Raw genomic sequence first — 13,859 nt, forward strand, 5'->3', positions numbered from 1 at the left:
ATATATATATATATATATATATATATATATATATATATGCGTGTGCGTGTGTGCGTTTCCCTTTTGGCTGTTGGCGATACCCTTTTCCCTTGTTTTCTGTTTCTCTACGTCTTCGTGTCTCTAACTCATCTTCTCTCGGGACCATCACAGGTAAAACAGGCAAGTAGGGCAAAACAATAATCATGACGTGCATGTAAGACGCGTGCCTCATGCTTGCTGTCACCGCCACCGTTCTGTGGACCATATTTTTAGGTGAGACGCTCATCCCGAACTTGTCTGAGCTTCTCTGCCTCCTCTTCTGTCGTCGTCTTCCTCATCCTTTTTTGGCATCCTGTCAACACTGGGCGAAGGAGCTGCAGTAACGAGATCATATGCTGTGCGTCTAGGTAACTCAGCACATCGAACAAGTGAAGACTTAACCCAAGCGCTGTTTGTGGACCTGCCACAACCGAGCTGCGCATTCCATTGCTCCCTTACGATGTCTCGCTCTCTTCCTCTACCCATTTTCTTCATGAGCGTAGACTTGGATACCCACCCACATCCACACATGTACCCCCAGAAGCAACTGTGCTTTACGCTCCTCCTCTCCTTGTTCTCCCTGTTATAAGCAGCGTCACACAGACACACTCCCTCCCCTTCTCATCGACGGCACAGCTGCATCAGTCTTCTCTCTTGCATGAGCAGCAGCAGCCGTACAAGGCGGTCACACCATTTTGCAGAGGCCGTACGCAAGACATGGCCGCGAGGTGCGCAGCGACCATGTGAAAAAGTGGCACGCAAAGTGAGTCGAGGAGAAGCTTAGGTGGGGTGTGGCTCTCGCCCTTTTTGCACCCACAAACTAGTCGCTGTGGGCGCGTGCGAGGGGGAGGGGTACACCAGTCGCCGACTCTCACGATGGCGTGAGCCCGCAGCGACGCAAACACGAGCGCTGCTCGAGGCACAGGCATAAGAAGACAACAAAGCAACATGACCACCCTGCTGATTGGCACCGTGCACCATGTCGTCATGAGCTTTTGCCTGATGGCAGCGCCCGCTGCATCTCCATTGAGATCGTCTGTCGAGCTCTCAGGGACAAGCGGGGAGACCAGCCTAACCGGCTGCCCAAGCGGTGCCTCGTGGTGTATTTGTGATGACCTACTTTGACCACTTGCCCAGCTCACGCCAGGGCGCCCGCAGGCAGCGCGGGCAGCGTTGCACCAGGCTGTAAAAAAATGCCACTGAGTGGAGCACAGGCGCCGGTGCTCACTGGAGAAGCCACCAAACATCGGTGAAGTGGCGTCATCGGAACTCGACCTCCGAATCACAGTTGTCCCAAGAGACGCTGGAGCTGCCCTATTGTCAGGCTTTGAGCCGATTCCGCGCGCAGCTCCCTAACGGTATGTTCTCCAGGACAGAGGTGGTTCGCCTTGCCGTCGTAGGCGACCTCCTGCTAACGTACACCTGACGGGCGGCTTCGATTTCGTCTTGGTCGAGGGTAACGTTGAACCGGCCTGCCGTCTGAATTGCAGATTCTGTAGCCTGCTTCACTGCGCGACGCATGCCTGCCGACTGCACGCTGCCCATCTGCTCATTAACATTTACCCTCGCAGCGGGTCGTGCAGCGTAGGGGGATAGTGGGGGCCAGGCAATGGTGCGGTCACCACTTTGCATTATTTCAGATCCCACGTTTCACCTCTTTGGCGTGACCCTCAGCTAATCGGCCATCCCGTCAGCGGCGCGGAGAAGGGATTGAGGGCTTAGCGCTTTAGGCTTGGGTACCAGGAAAACACACGCTTTCAGGTCTGCCACCTCACCAACGTCGCACCGAAACGTTCTGCCACGGCGAGCAGTCTAGCTGAACGTCCGCCTTGCGCCCCTTTTTGCGGAGAGCCACGTGGCTCACCTCTCGTGGCCACATCACGGACTGGCTCTTGATCGGGCCACATTTCTCTCCCACCACGAACGAGGTGGAACCGACCACGCAACTGCGCGAGTAGAGCAGCATCCTGTGATGCCTGCCGTCTCAAGTGCTGCGGCGTCTTCCTCCGACATGGTCGCGGGGCTTTGCGAGGTAGGCAGGCCACACGCGCATGTGAGAAGCCGTTCCCAAAGCCCTCTATCCTGCGCCGTCACTCCACCCGCGATGCCACACGCACGCATGCATGCGCCTCCCCCTCCTACGCCCCTCCCTCCCTCCCTCACCCCTCTCTCCATTTCTCTTCTCTTTCCTCACCTGAACTCCCGCCGTTCTCAAAGTCTCTGTCGTTTGGTATCCTCTTCCTGACACTTCCCTCACCTCTTTCCCACAGACACACGCACACCCCCATACATTATCTGTATGTGACATCGAGCGTGCATTGACTCACTGGTAGCGACCCCACTGACGGCATCTCCTCTCGTTCGAAATACGAATGCGTGTGCTCGTGTGTGAATGAGCAAAATGGGCAAAGAAAAGAAGACAGCAGCGGCGTCTGCCAAGACTTCCACCACTGCAAATTCGCAAGCATCGAAGATGGTCCAGTATATGACACCGTTTAAATTTTCAGGGGAAATGCGTGAGGTGGCAGGCCATATCTACCGCTTCCCGAACAAGGCCGACTTCTACGCCTTTCGCAGCTTCGCCGACTCGCTGGACGGTTTCACATTGCGCTACAACCAGCCCAATGAAGTGCTGGTATGGGAAAAGAAGCTGCCCAACGAGCCCATGCACATCATCAAGGTCTTTGGCATCTTTGTAAATACCAAGGAAAACCCAAACGGTGGTGCAACCACAAAGGAGCTCTACGACCTCTTGCACGATTCTGTTTTCCGAGAGAAGTGGGACGAGTATCGCCAGGAGGCATTCCGCATCGTGAGCTTGAGCGCCAACACCGACATCGGCTACTATGCTGCTAAGAGCCCGATGCCGCTCCTGGCAAATCGCGACTTTGTGAACCAGCGCATGTGGCATGAAGCGGGTCGGGACGAGTATGTCATCTTCAACACATCGGTGCCACACTCACAGGTGCCTTCAACATATCAGAGAGATGTGCACCGCAACAAGTACGGGCAGTACATTCGTGCTATTTCGAAGCTGACGGGGTATCTGATCTGCCCCTGGAGGAACCCGGCGAGTGGCGAGGTGGAGGGCGCGAGTCTCACGTACATTACGCAGACCGACCCAGGGGGTTGGATTCCGGCGAGTTTGACAAACTTCATTGCCACCAAATTCGCTCCGAACACGATGAGGAATGTGGCACAGGCACTGCCAAAGTTCCGTACGTGGTTCAAGGAGCAGCTGGAGGCTGGCACGTATACAAAGGACTGGGATCTGCCCCAGGAGTGGTGGACCGAGGACGGCAGCACCGAGGTCGTCAAGAACGAGACGATCGAGTTTGCCATCCAGAAGTGGAGTGAGGGGTCCGTCAAGAAGTAATAGTAGCAGCGCGCCGTGCACTTTGGATCATCAGCTGTGCGTGGGTGTGTATGTATTGTATCTCTTCAGTATAGAATGTGACTCCTTGTACTGGATGTGGCCTCCGTGCACACAGACATTCCTCGTCATACCCGCCCACATACATACATACCCATACAAGCGTGAGAAAGCTCTGCGTTGGTGCAGGTGTTTATCGAGTCTGACTCATTGACGGTGTGCTTTAGGTAGCTGAGGGATGAGGGCATTACCACAGGCTAAGTCCCTATTCTTTGACAACCTCCCCTTGCTGCTCTCTCTCTCTCTGTGGAAGTCGTCCCCATTCCCCCCCTCTTCCTGCCTCTCTTCTTACCCACGCACTGTGTGCTGGTGCGCTGTGTCAAGATTACGAGTGGAGAAGAAAGGAGGCCGAGAGGGAGGTGTGGGGGGGAGGTGGGTGGAGGGAAGACAGCGTTGTTGTCGATACCGTTGCGGATCGTTTTTTCCCTTTCCTGCGTTTTTTTGTTTGCTCACTCATTGCTGCTTTTTCCTTCCTCTTCTCCATATTATGTGTTTCGGTGTTGTTCGCTAACTTGCGCTACTCTCCTCACCACTGGTGAGCAGATAGTACGTTCATCTATCGGCGACTAGGGCTGAGCGCGCGCGGGGAGGGGGAGGCATCCTGTACCTCTGCATGGATGGCGCGTGTTGCTTTCCTAACGCCCCCCCCGTCCCTCTTCTTACCCGCATCGGTTTTTTCTTCAGTAGTGGAGGAGCGACGTGCGTGTGCGTTCGTGGGGATGACGAAAGGAGGACAAAGTACTTCAAGCAGTCACAAAGTATCGATGGTAGAGAGCGCCCATGAGCGCAGCCTCTTGTCCCCTTCTTTTTTTTCCTTTTTTTTTCAGGCCAGCAGACGCGTTCACCGACGCACACCGGCACACCGACATCGACACGCACACACGCACACACACACACACACACACACACAGGCATGCCTTCTCCGAAGTGTTGAACATGATTTTCTTCATCTTCCACTTATTCAGCGTGCCTTATATTAAGAGGCGATTGCATTCCTCTCCCTATAATATCACCGTTGCCGCCTCCAAAGCCTTTCCCCCGAGCTCTCCTCTCGCGCGTATGTTTTCGCTCGGAGGTGAAGATGCTGGGGGTCATGCAACTTTCCTACGCACCTTATTTCTCTCGCCCTTTCGCTTGCCTCGGTACCATCCGCCCGCTTTTCTTTCCAGTGGGAAAGAGGCAGTGCTGCCGACACGCAGGCTGTGTTTTGCCCCAACTTCTTTTCTTCCCCCCTCTTTCTCTCATGCCACTGTACCTGTTGTCATCGTTTACGCCAGGCACCGCTCGTTGTCACAGAGCGGCACGAAGGCCAACCGTGCGTGTGTAGGCGCTTTGGCGTAGGCAATTGTGATTGAGGGAGGAGACTCTTTTCTCAAAGAAGCCACTCTCCTCTTCAGGCCTTTCCGTCCTTGCTCCCTCTCCATCACACACGGGCACACATCTACCTAGCTTGCTTGTACCGTTGAGGCTCGCGACGGAACCACACACTCTCGCAGTGATCTTCACCACCACCATCATTTCTGCTTTCTCTTTCTCTGTCCTGTGTGCGTCTGTGCGACGTGGAGACGACATGTTCACCACGCAGGACCCGCAGGACATGGTGGTCCTGAAGACGGTGGCTTTTCGGAATGCCACACAACGAGTGCGTCCTCATATCCCTGACTCAGCAGCGCGCACAGTGTCGCAGGCAACACCACGCCAATATACTCACGAAGAGATGGGAGACATTCGCAGTGCTGGGAATGGTCGTGATACTTTGATGGTAGCACCTACAGCACGTTCGGTACCGTGCTTTACATTTAAACTACCTATACGGCGTGACGCTGGGCCACATACCGGCCCAGGTGATGGTGGCGGTGCTAGTGCATTACACTCGCAGATGGCACGCACGGCCCTTGAAGAGGCACTAAAGCAGCACGAAGATGCGCTCCGATCCTGGGCAGATGAGCCTGCGCAGCACCTTTCTCCTGGAATGGCTGCGGAGATGGGTGCCCGCTTGGAGCCAACTGCGCTGCGGTCGTTCCCGGTGCAACCTCGACAAGGACTAGAACGAGCGTATACCGGAGCGGTCCGCATGCACTTTCAGCCTTCTGCAGACGACCCACCTCCCCGCGTGGCAGCTCTGGCACATCCATACTGTAGAGTCCTTGCTCAGGGATCGATGGCTGGCATTGGTGCCCCGCCCAAGGTGAGTCCGAGGCGAACAGCAGCGGAAGCGACAACCTCAGGAGCGGTCATGGAAGCACATTACGATGCGAAGCGCAGGGAGGCGCCTGGGGCACCCTTGGAAGAGTCAGGAGAGGACAGGTGTGTCGCTTTCGCCTCCTTGAGATCTTTCACACCGCAACCGCAACACAATCGCAGAAAATCTACCCCCTTTGCCCACAGCGCAGCTCTGACATCAGGGACTGCTGGCCTCCCCCTCCATGGTATGCCACTTCTGCCCTACCAGCTTCCCCTACGTTTGCGGCCCAGTGTTCCGACACCAGCAGTGCAGCACGCATCCGCCGTAACTAGTTTTCCTTTGCTGCCGGCTGACACCACCCGACGCGCATTCCTCGACGAGCAGGCCAAGCGATACGCACAGTGGCGTAATCGCCAATCCGCCGTGCTGCATCAGTTGGCGCCAGACATGTGGGGCCGCGCGTTGCCGCACTACGCAGCACTGGATCAGCAGCCGCGCGTCATGGACAGTGGCTTGCGTAACCACGCCTCTCATGTGCGTCACTTACAGTGCGATAGCGGCGTTGTGTTTGTATAGTCGACGTGTATCCATCGCCCCCACCTCGATGCCGGTCTCCAGCGAATGCTGACGTGGCATTCCCTCCTCAAGGCCCCGGCCCGCGAGTTGCCCTCCCGTTCGTTTGCTCCTTGCCGGTCAGGTTAACGGGGCTCCTTCGTGCATTTTCAGCACTGCCCCCCCCCCTCCCCTTCCCTCCCCTCCCCTCCACCTCGTTGCCGGCACTCGCTCAAATGCGCATGGACGCGCCTACGTGGTCGTACACGTCGCGCTGTGCCACACAGCCGCTCGTCCGTCCACGTGTGTGTGTGTGTGTGTGTGTGAGGGGGAGGGGAGGGTAAGGGGGGAGGGGAGGGTCGTTTTTCCTGCTTCTTGTGTACTTGTACGTCCCTCTACCCGAAACCTTTTCCCATTGTACCACTGCGCTTATATGTCGATCGGGAAGTCGTGTGTGTGTGTGTGTGTGTGTGTGTGTGTGTGCGTGTATCGACTGCGACCGTGTTGCGTCGCAATGACATCACCGACTCTTTTCCCTCCGCAATTTTACTCCCTTGCGGCTCATCCACTCGTCTGCACTTCTTCGATCTCTCTTTAGTGCCACACCTCTCTCTCCCTCTCTTTCAGTGGAACTGTCTTTGCGCGCCGTGCGACTGCGCTCTGCCTCACAGTTTTGCATCGCTGGCAGTGAAGAAGAGCTGAAAAGTTGGCGATTCTGTGAACGACGTTGCCTTCCCTCTCTCGTTCTCCCTAATGCCGGCGGCCCGGCCCTGGCTGGCGTGGCATCGTCGCGGCGGGCAGCAGCGAACCCGCTTGTGCCACCCATGTGATGCGCGCAGTGCCAGCGCGGCTCGAACGCATCCCCCACCGGGCCCTCGCGACCTACCGGTGTAGGGAGCCTGCCCACCACCCCGAGGGACGTCCCCTCAGGTGGCGGCCGGCGTGGTGGGAGCGGCTGTGAGGCGGGCGGATAGAATTTGAGGCAGGGGCCGTGCTCCGATGGCTGAGTGGGCGCACTGCTGTAGCGCGCGTCTCTGGCGCTGCTGCGCACCACGCGGTGGGCCCTGTGGGAGGTCTGGAGGGGGCCGAGTGGGGAGTTCAGCACATGGCCTACGGTAGTAAGTTGGATCGGTTGAGTGAGAAAAACTTCAATCCGACGTGTTGGTGCTCATTGGCTTTTGTGTGCTGAGGAGAAGGGAGCCGTTCGGAAATGATTCTCTCACACCTTTGCTAGAACTTGTCCTCGTCATATTTCTCACTTCTTCACTTCTGTTCTGCCACTCACTCGCTTCCGTAGTGCGCTCTGGAAGTGCTTTAGCTTGTGTAATTGGGGCCCCAATACACCCTCACACAGCGGACTACCTCGTCGTTACCCGTCCCATTCATCACGTTCCTTGCCTCATGAGTGACTCTCTCTGACTGGGTCCCCCATTTTTTCTTTTCTTCACCACTTTCCCGTCCTGGGTTGAACAGTGAGCTTCGAGCTCTGCCTACCGCCTACAACGGCTTACCCACGAACACGTGTCGTGACGCCAGCCACGCGCTTGTGTCTGCACTACGGTGACAGCCGCGTAGAGAAGGAAGAGCGGCACAGACAAGAGCGCTTCTGAGGTCGTTTTCGACTGCGGTTTTCCTGCCCTCAGATTAGCAACACAAGCAAAGACCCACACGGGAGACACGGCGGCAATGACTCCAATTTGCCAGCAATCATCGGTGCCTCCTGCGGCCTCTCCCTACCTTACCCCTGCCTCAAAGGAGAAGGGCGATGCCGGTATCTACGCGGCACTCGACGCCATGCAACTGTCGCGTGCTCTGCATGGCGTCACGAGCAGTCGACTAGAACAACAGCAGCTGGAGCAGGCGGCAGCAGCGCGTGGGACGTTACCTACTACTGGTGGCGACAGTGGTGTTACTCAGAGCAATACCGTGCGGCTTGGGATGGAGCCGGCTAGCTGCCAGCGTGGCACGCTGGCGGAGGTGCAGGCCGTGCACAACGCGGCTGTTGTGAAGGCTGTGCAGGCGGTCGACGGTGATGCAGTCGCTGAGGCGGTGGAGCGCGGTGTCAGCGGGGCGGCGGCGACTGCAACCGCTGTCGGGCTGCCAGATGATGTGGCGACGCTGCGCAGTGTGCTGCCACTTGTGCACGAGCTGAAGCCTCACAATCCGCTCAACTTTGATGCATTGCAGCGCCTTTTCGCCCTCATGGAAGAAGCCACCATCGCTGCGGAAACGACTGAAGGGGCGGGAAGCGGCGGTATCACATCACTGCTGCTGGCAAACAGTGTGGTGGACCCGGCACGACAGCCGTCGCCATCGACGGCAGCGTGGGAGGCCAAGTATCATGAAGTGCATGCCCGCTACCCGCTTCCGGTCGCCCATTCGCCCGTTTCTTCTGCGGGCTCGCACGAGTCCGACAGGGATGACGACGATGTGCAGTCAGAGGTGGACACGCAGAACAACGCGGAGCTGCAGGAGCGCTGCGCGGCGCTCGGTATCGCCTATGAGACCCACGCTAACGCGGTGCGCGACGTTGCGTTCTACGAGATGCGTGTGTTTCCTTTGCTCTGTGCCTACCTCAGCCACACCAACGAGCGCACCGCCGGCGGGCGTGATGCTCCTACGGTGGCAGCGGTGGCGTGCTCGCGGGTGAAGGTGCTGGACCTCTCCTACAATAACCTCGGTGCGCCGGTGGTGGCGACGCCCCTGGGTGAGGATGCGGGCAGAGATGATACTGTGCCAGTGCGCTACCTAGCTCCACTGCGAGCCCTCGCGTCTATGTTGGATGCGAATGAATCCCTGCGGTACCTCAACCTGCGTGCTAACGCTCTTGGTCCACGCGGCATTGGCATCATCGCCAAGGCACTGACGAGGAACATCGCTCTCTGCGGCGTTGACCTCTCGGCAAACGCGCTGAACGTGTCGGCAGACACAGAAGAGGTCGAGGACCCGCTGTACGAGTCGGAGGACCCCGTCTTTGGGGAGCCGTACGAGGGCCTCGAGGCGCTGTCGGAGGTGCTCAAGAAGAACAAGTTTCTGCGCGTACTGCGGCTGGGTGAAAACGGCCTGCACGCTGGCGAGGACCTAATGGCACCCCCGCCCGAGGAAGACGGCATAGAGGCGGACGAGGAAGCTGCCGGAGGAGCACCAACACCCCACCCTGGGCTGTCCTTTGCTGCTGCGCAGGAGCAGTGGCAGGGCATCCCGCTGTGGACGCTTCTCAGTCCACTCTACCGATATCAGCGCCTTCGTGTACTTGACCTCTCAAAGAACTTCCTGGGTAACGACGGTGTGCACATGCTAGCGGTGGCGCTGTCGCACAACACGTCTGTGGAGGTGTTGGACTTGACGGACAACGCTATCGGGTATGCGGGTCTGGCCCACCTCGCCCGGTATGTTCTGCGCAGGAGCGTGGCGGCCGGGGCCGCCTCGGCTACCGCCGCGCCGCAGAGTGCCCTTCACACGCTTATCCTACGACAGAACCCGCTCGCGTGCGTCGGTGGTGCGGCAGACGCTGCTAGCGGTGTGGACACGCACCGTCGCCGTCTCACGAAGCGCCAACAGAAGTGTGCCTTAGCAGCTGTGCAGAGTTTTGCGTCTGCTATGGAGGGGCCACGAGGCTTGCACTGCCTCATCATGGCGAACACCTACCTTGGACCGACTTTCAGCACTCTCGTGTTGCGCTCTCTCGCACGCGCAGAGGCGCTGGAGGAGCTGGACTTTTCGTACAACCACGCTTGCGGCAACTATCCCTCCAACTTCGACGGCACTGCTGCCCAGGAGCTCGCCGCGTTGGTGTACCAGCTGCAGCGGCGCAGTCCACCGCAGTTGCGACGTGTGTGCTTCGACGGCAACAACTTGACCGCTACAGGCGTGACAGCGCTGCTTCCCTCTGAGGTGCATGTGGCGTTGCCGCAGACGCTGCACGAGCTCACACTGAGTCGCAACACTCTTGGGGACGATCTTAGGTCGCTCAGCCAGCTTCTGGCTGCGGGGGCCACCACGATTACTCACCTCGACATCTCCTACAACAATATCTCTACCCTCACATGTCTTCTGCCTGGTCTCGTTGCTGCAGGGGCGCTGAGGGAGCTGAATGTGAGTCATAACAGTCTAGGAGTTCAGGAAGGACTGCTAAGTGGGATCACACCGGCGCAGCAAGAGGTAGAGGTTGCTCAGCTCTTCCAGTGCCTCGCGCAGCTGCCAAATCTCGCGGTGCTCAACATCAGTCACAACGACTGGCGTGTCGCGCACATCGAGCAGCTCAGTGCTTTCTTCTCCAATACTGCATTGGCCACGGCACTGCGTAAACTCGACGTGCGCAACACTCCACGCGTCCCGACAGCGCAGCTCATGACGCTGCTGCAGTACGTGGCGAGCCGGCCGACGATGGAGGTGTTTATGGCCACTGTTCTACCCGACAAGAGCGAGGGGGTGGACACGGCAGCTGCAGATGCCAGCAGCACGATGGGCCCATGGTCGTTCGACGCTGTGCTGCAGGTGATTCACGGAGTCGTAGTCAACAGCGACTCGCTTCTGGAGGTGGACTGCGGCCTTCTCTGGAGCGACGCGGGTGAGGCTAGCAGCAGCGGTGACGCGTCGGTAAACACTGCGGTGCTTGACGAAGCCCGCGAGAGGCTCCTTCTCAATACCCTCATGAAGGCGGCTGCGTCGTCGGGAGCGGGGCGAGCTTCGTGGGGAGGAGGGAAGGAATGAAGCTTGAACGGTGTGTTACCTGCGCCATTTTCGAAGTCACCTTCTCTGCCATCCTGCCCCCCCCCCTAATGTTCTCTTTTCGCCGGAGCCCCTTCTCACACTTTAGCTGCAACATACCCGGTAAAGGGGGAGGGGCGTAATACATCAGTCAGCATCAGCGCTGGCCTGTTCAGCTTGCGCACCCCCCCCCTCCTATGGGGGCGGGTGAGGAAGAGAAAGTTGGCTGATGGATAGGGGGGGGATAGGGGGTGGTGGGCGGTGTGTGTGTGTGTGTATGTGTTACCAGGCGCGCACCTGCAGAGGGGCGCAAGGGAGCAAACAAGCGAAAAGAAAAACCTGAAAAAAAAAGGCATAGCGTCTGTGCGTATGCTCAGCTCAGAAGGGGTGGGGTGAGGCTTTTTTTTCTTGAGTGCCCCCACCCAAAAGCAACACGTTCCCGTATCGCCTGGCGACACACCCACCCACACACCCACACACACTCTCTCTCTTTATACAGATCTGAGCTGTACGCGGCAGGCTAAGCCCGTCCTCGCTCTCTCTCCTTTTTTTTTTGCTGTTTTCGGTCTTGTTGGGGTGTTGTTTCGAGGTTACCGCTACGATGGTGAAATGGCCCATAATGTGTATGTAGGGCCCTGCGGAATGGCTATGCGCGGGTGTGCGTTGACAGAGAGAGAGACATATGTGTGCGTGTGTGTGTGTGTGGCTGCCACCGTCTCACCTGTCGTTTCTACTGTTTGTTTTCCTCTGTTGAGTGATGTACAGGTCCCACTCCCCCACCATGAAGGGGTATACCTTAGCATATGAGGGAAAAGAAAGCGTCCTCCCTTTACGCTCCCTTCTCAGCCCCTGTTTCAGCAGCAGCCAAACAGCGTGGCAACAGCACTATTAACTACACGCTGGAGGAGATGGGAGGTGAAAGGACAACGAAGAAGAGGTGGGGCCTAGTGGGGAGGGGCTTTCGGAAGAGAGCCACCTGTGACGAGGAGGGGGGTGGTGGTGGACTGCCTCTGCCGAGGGACTACAGCAAAATCAAGCTGCGAGACGGGAAGGGAGAGAGAGAGAGGAGCGCGTGCGGTGTAAGGTGGGTGTTCACGTGTGCTACCGCTTACCCTCCTTCCCTCCTTTCTTGTTTTTGATTTTTTTTCCTCCGTGCATCGCTGTGCGCAGGGGGGGGGGAGGAGGAGGAGAGCACGCTGTGCATGCACCCCTACGTATTTCCCGTACCCCGGTTTGGTCTATGTGCGTGCTCGCTTCCACGCCAGCCCCTCCCCCCATTTCCTCTAGCCCCCTCCATTCCCTCACCTTCCCCTCTTTACCTCTCCCCATCATCTCCACTGGCGGGGTAACGACTCGCACGCTTTTTTTTTTTCGCCCTACGGCCTCTCTACCTTCCCTCCTCGCCTCCTCGCCTGTCGCGCACTTTGTCTTTTGCCTCCACGCCCCCCCCCCTCTCTCCACAGCTGCCATTGTGGCTACGCGCACGATCGCATCTCGACGACCTCTCAGCGCTGCAGCGGCCTCCTCCTCCCCCCTCCCCCGCCTCCTCTTTCCTGTGCATGTGTCTCTCGAGGCCTCAGCTAAGTCGCTTCCCTTTCCGCCCTCATTCCTCATCCCGCTCTAGTGTCCTTCGCGCATTATGAGGATTGAGCAGTGCTCCTTCTGCAGTGCCCCGGTCTACCCGGGGCACGGGCAGATGTTCGTGCGCAACGACTGCAAAATATTTCGCTTCTGCTCCAGCAAGTGCCGCAAGAACTTCGGCATGAAGCGCAACCCAATGAAGTTGAAGTGGACGAAGACGTTCCGAAAGGCAAACAGCAAGGAGCTGGCGGTTGATAGCACCATGGACTTTGAGCAGCGCCGCAACATCCCTGTCAAGTACAACCGTGAACTGCTCGGCGACACGCTGAAGGTGATGAAGCGCGTAGAGAAGATCAAACAGCGACGTCAGGAAGACTTGTGGGCGAGGCGCATGGAGAAGGCCCGCCATCAAGAGAAGCAAGAAGCTGCCTCGGCGCTCAAGCACAACATCGACTGGATCGAGGATATTGAGATCAAGCACAAGGCGCGCGATGATTTGGTAGCCATCCAGCAAGAACGCGAGGACAAGAAGGTGAAGCGCCGCGAGGCTAACAAGAAGCGTCAGCAGAAGCAGCGTCAGGCAGAGAAGGCTACGGGCACGTCCGCCTTCCACTCTGCCAAGAAGAAGTAGCCCCCTCCCCCTTCCTCTTCTCCCTCACTCGCTACTCTGGCCAGCAAGACGAAGCGACAAAATAAACAAACAAGAGAGAAAGGGGGGGGGGGAGGAGATGCAAGGAAGAAAAGCCGAAGCAGGCGAAGTGCGTATGCAGCGCGCGTCTTGTCTTTTGAGGTTTTCTTTTCTCTCTCTTTCTCTTTCTCGCTGCAAATCCATCTCTGTCTGTCTCAGTGCCCTTTGTAGCCTCTACGTGCGCCTCCTCCCGCCACGCCTCCTCCTCGCCTCCTCCTCTCCCGCTTCACCCGTTACCGTTATGTTGTGTCGGCGCGTCTTCTGCATCGGTCTCATGTTTATCAGCTCACTTCATACACGCACGAGCGAATGCCGAAGAAAGCAAAAATAATAAAAAAAGGCAACAACACCCAAGTGCGCTGGCGAAATGTAGAAAACGAGAGAAGCGGCACGAAGGACAAGAAGCGAAGGCAGCAGCGGAGGGGCAACCAGAGGCGGGTGATAATCATAATGTCTCTGAGAGATGCCAGGGCTATGGGGGTTTCAGAGCGCCACCTGCACGGAGACGTGTCCCCCGGTACGGCTGGCGACTTCCGACTCGCCTTTCTCTCTCTTTCGATGAACGGAGAGGTGCCGTTGCCGCCGTCGTGGCTGACTTGCGTTGGGTTTTGATTGACGTGCCTTAAAGTGGTGTTTTTCTTTGTTGTTGTTGTTTACTTCCTAAATTGAATGACTTCTATGCGCGTTTGTTT

The 13,859-nt window shown here is 57.7% G+C and overlaps 3 protein-coding genes across 3 annotated transcripts, besides 1 other annotated feature; all 3 read left to right on the plus strand.

Annotated features, from left to right (window-relative positions):
• Positions 1–2,410: 2,410 nt before the first annotated feature.
• LPMP_110890 (hypothetical protein) lies at positions 2,411–3,394 on the plus strand (the record flags this gene model as incomplete). The annotated part of the gene is made up of 1 exon (XM_010698634.1): positions 2,411–3,394. The coding sequence occupies one exon, from the start codon at positions 2,411–2,413 to the stop codon at positions 3,392–3,394; it is 984 nt and encodes a 327-aa protein (XP_010696936.1).
• A 3,544-nt stretch (positions 3,395–6,938) lies between these two features.
• Positions 6,939–7,315: a repeat region.
• Positions 7,316–7,874: 559 nt separating this feature from the next.
• LPMP_110900 (hypothetical protein) lies at positions 7,875–10,901 on the plus strand (the record flags this gene model as incomplete). Its single annotated transcript, XM_010698635.1, has 1 exon — positions 7,875–10,901. One exon carries the CDS (start codon positions 7,875–7,877, stop codon positions 10,899–10,901), a length of 3,027 nt encoding a protein of 1,008 aa, XP_010696937.1.
• A 1,636-nt stretch (positions 10,902–12,537) lies between these two features.
• On the plus strand, positions 12,538–13,110 carry LPMP_110910 (60S ribosomal protein L24, putative; the record flags this gene model as incomplete). Its single annotated transcript, XM_010698636.1, has 1 exon — positions 12,538–13,110. One exon carries the CDS (start codon positions 12,538–12,540, stop codon positions 13,108–13,110), a length of 573 nt encoding a protein of 190 aa, XP_010696938.1.
• Positions 13,111–13,859: the final 749 nt, after the last annotated feature.

This window comes from Leishmania panamensis (assembly GCF_000755165.1).
Source record: "Leishmania panamensis strain MHOM/PA/94/PSC-1 chromosome 11 sequence".
Lineage (NCBI taxonomy): Eukaryota > Euglenozoa > Kinetoplastea > Trypanosomatida > Trypanosomatidae > Leishmania > Leishmania panamensis.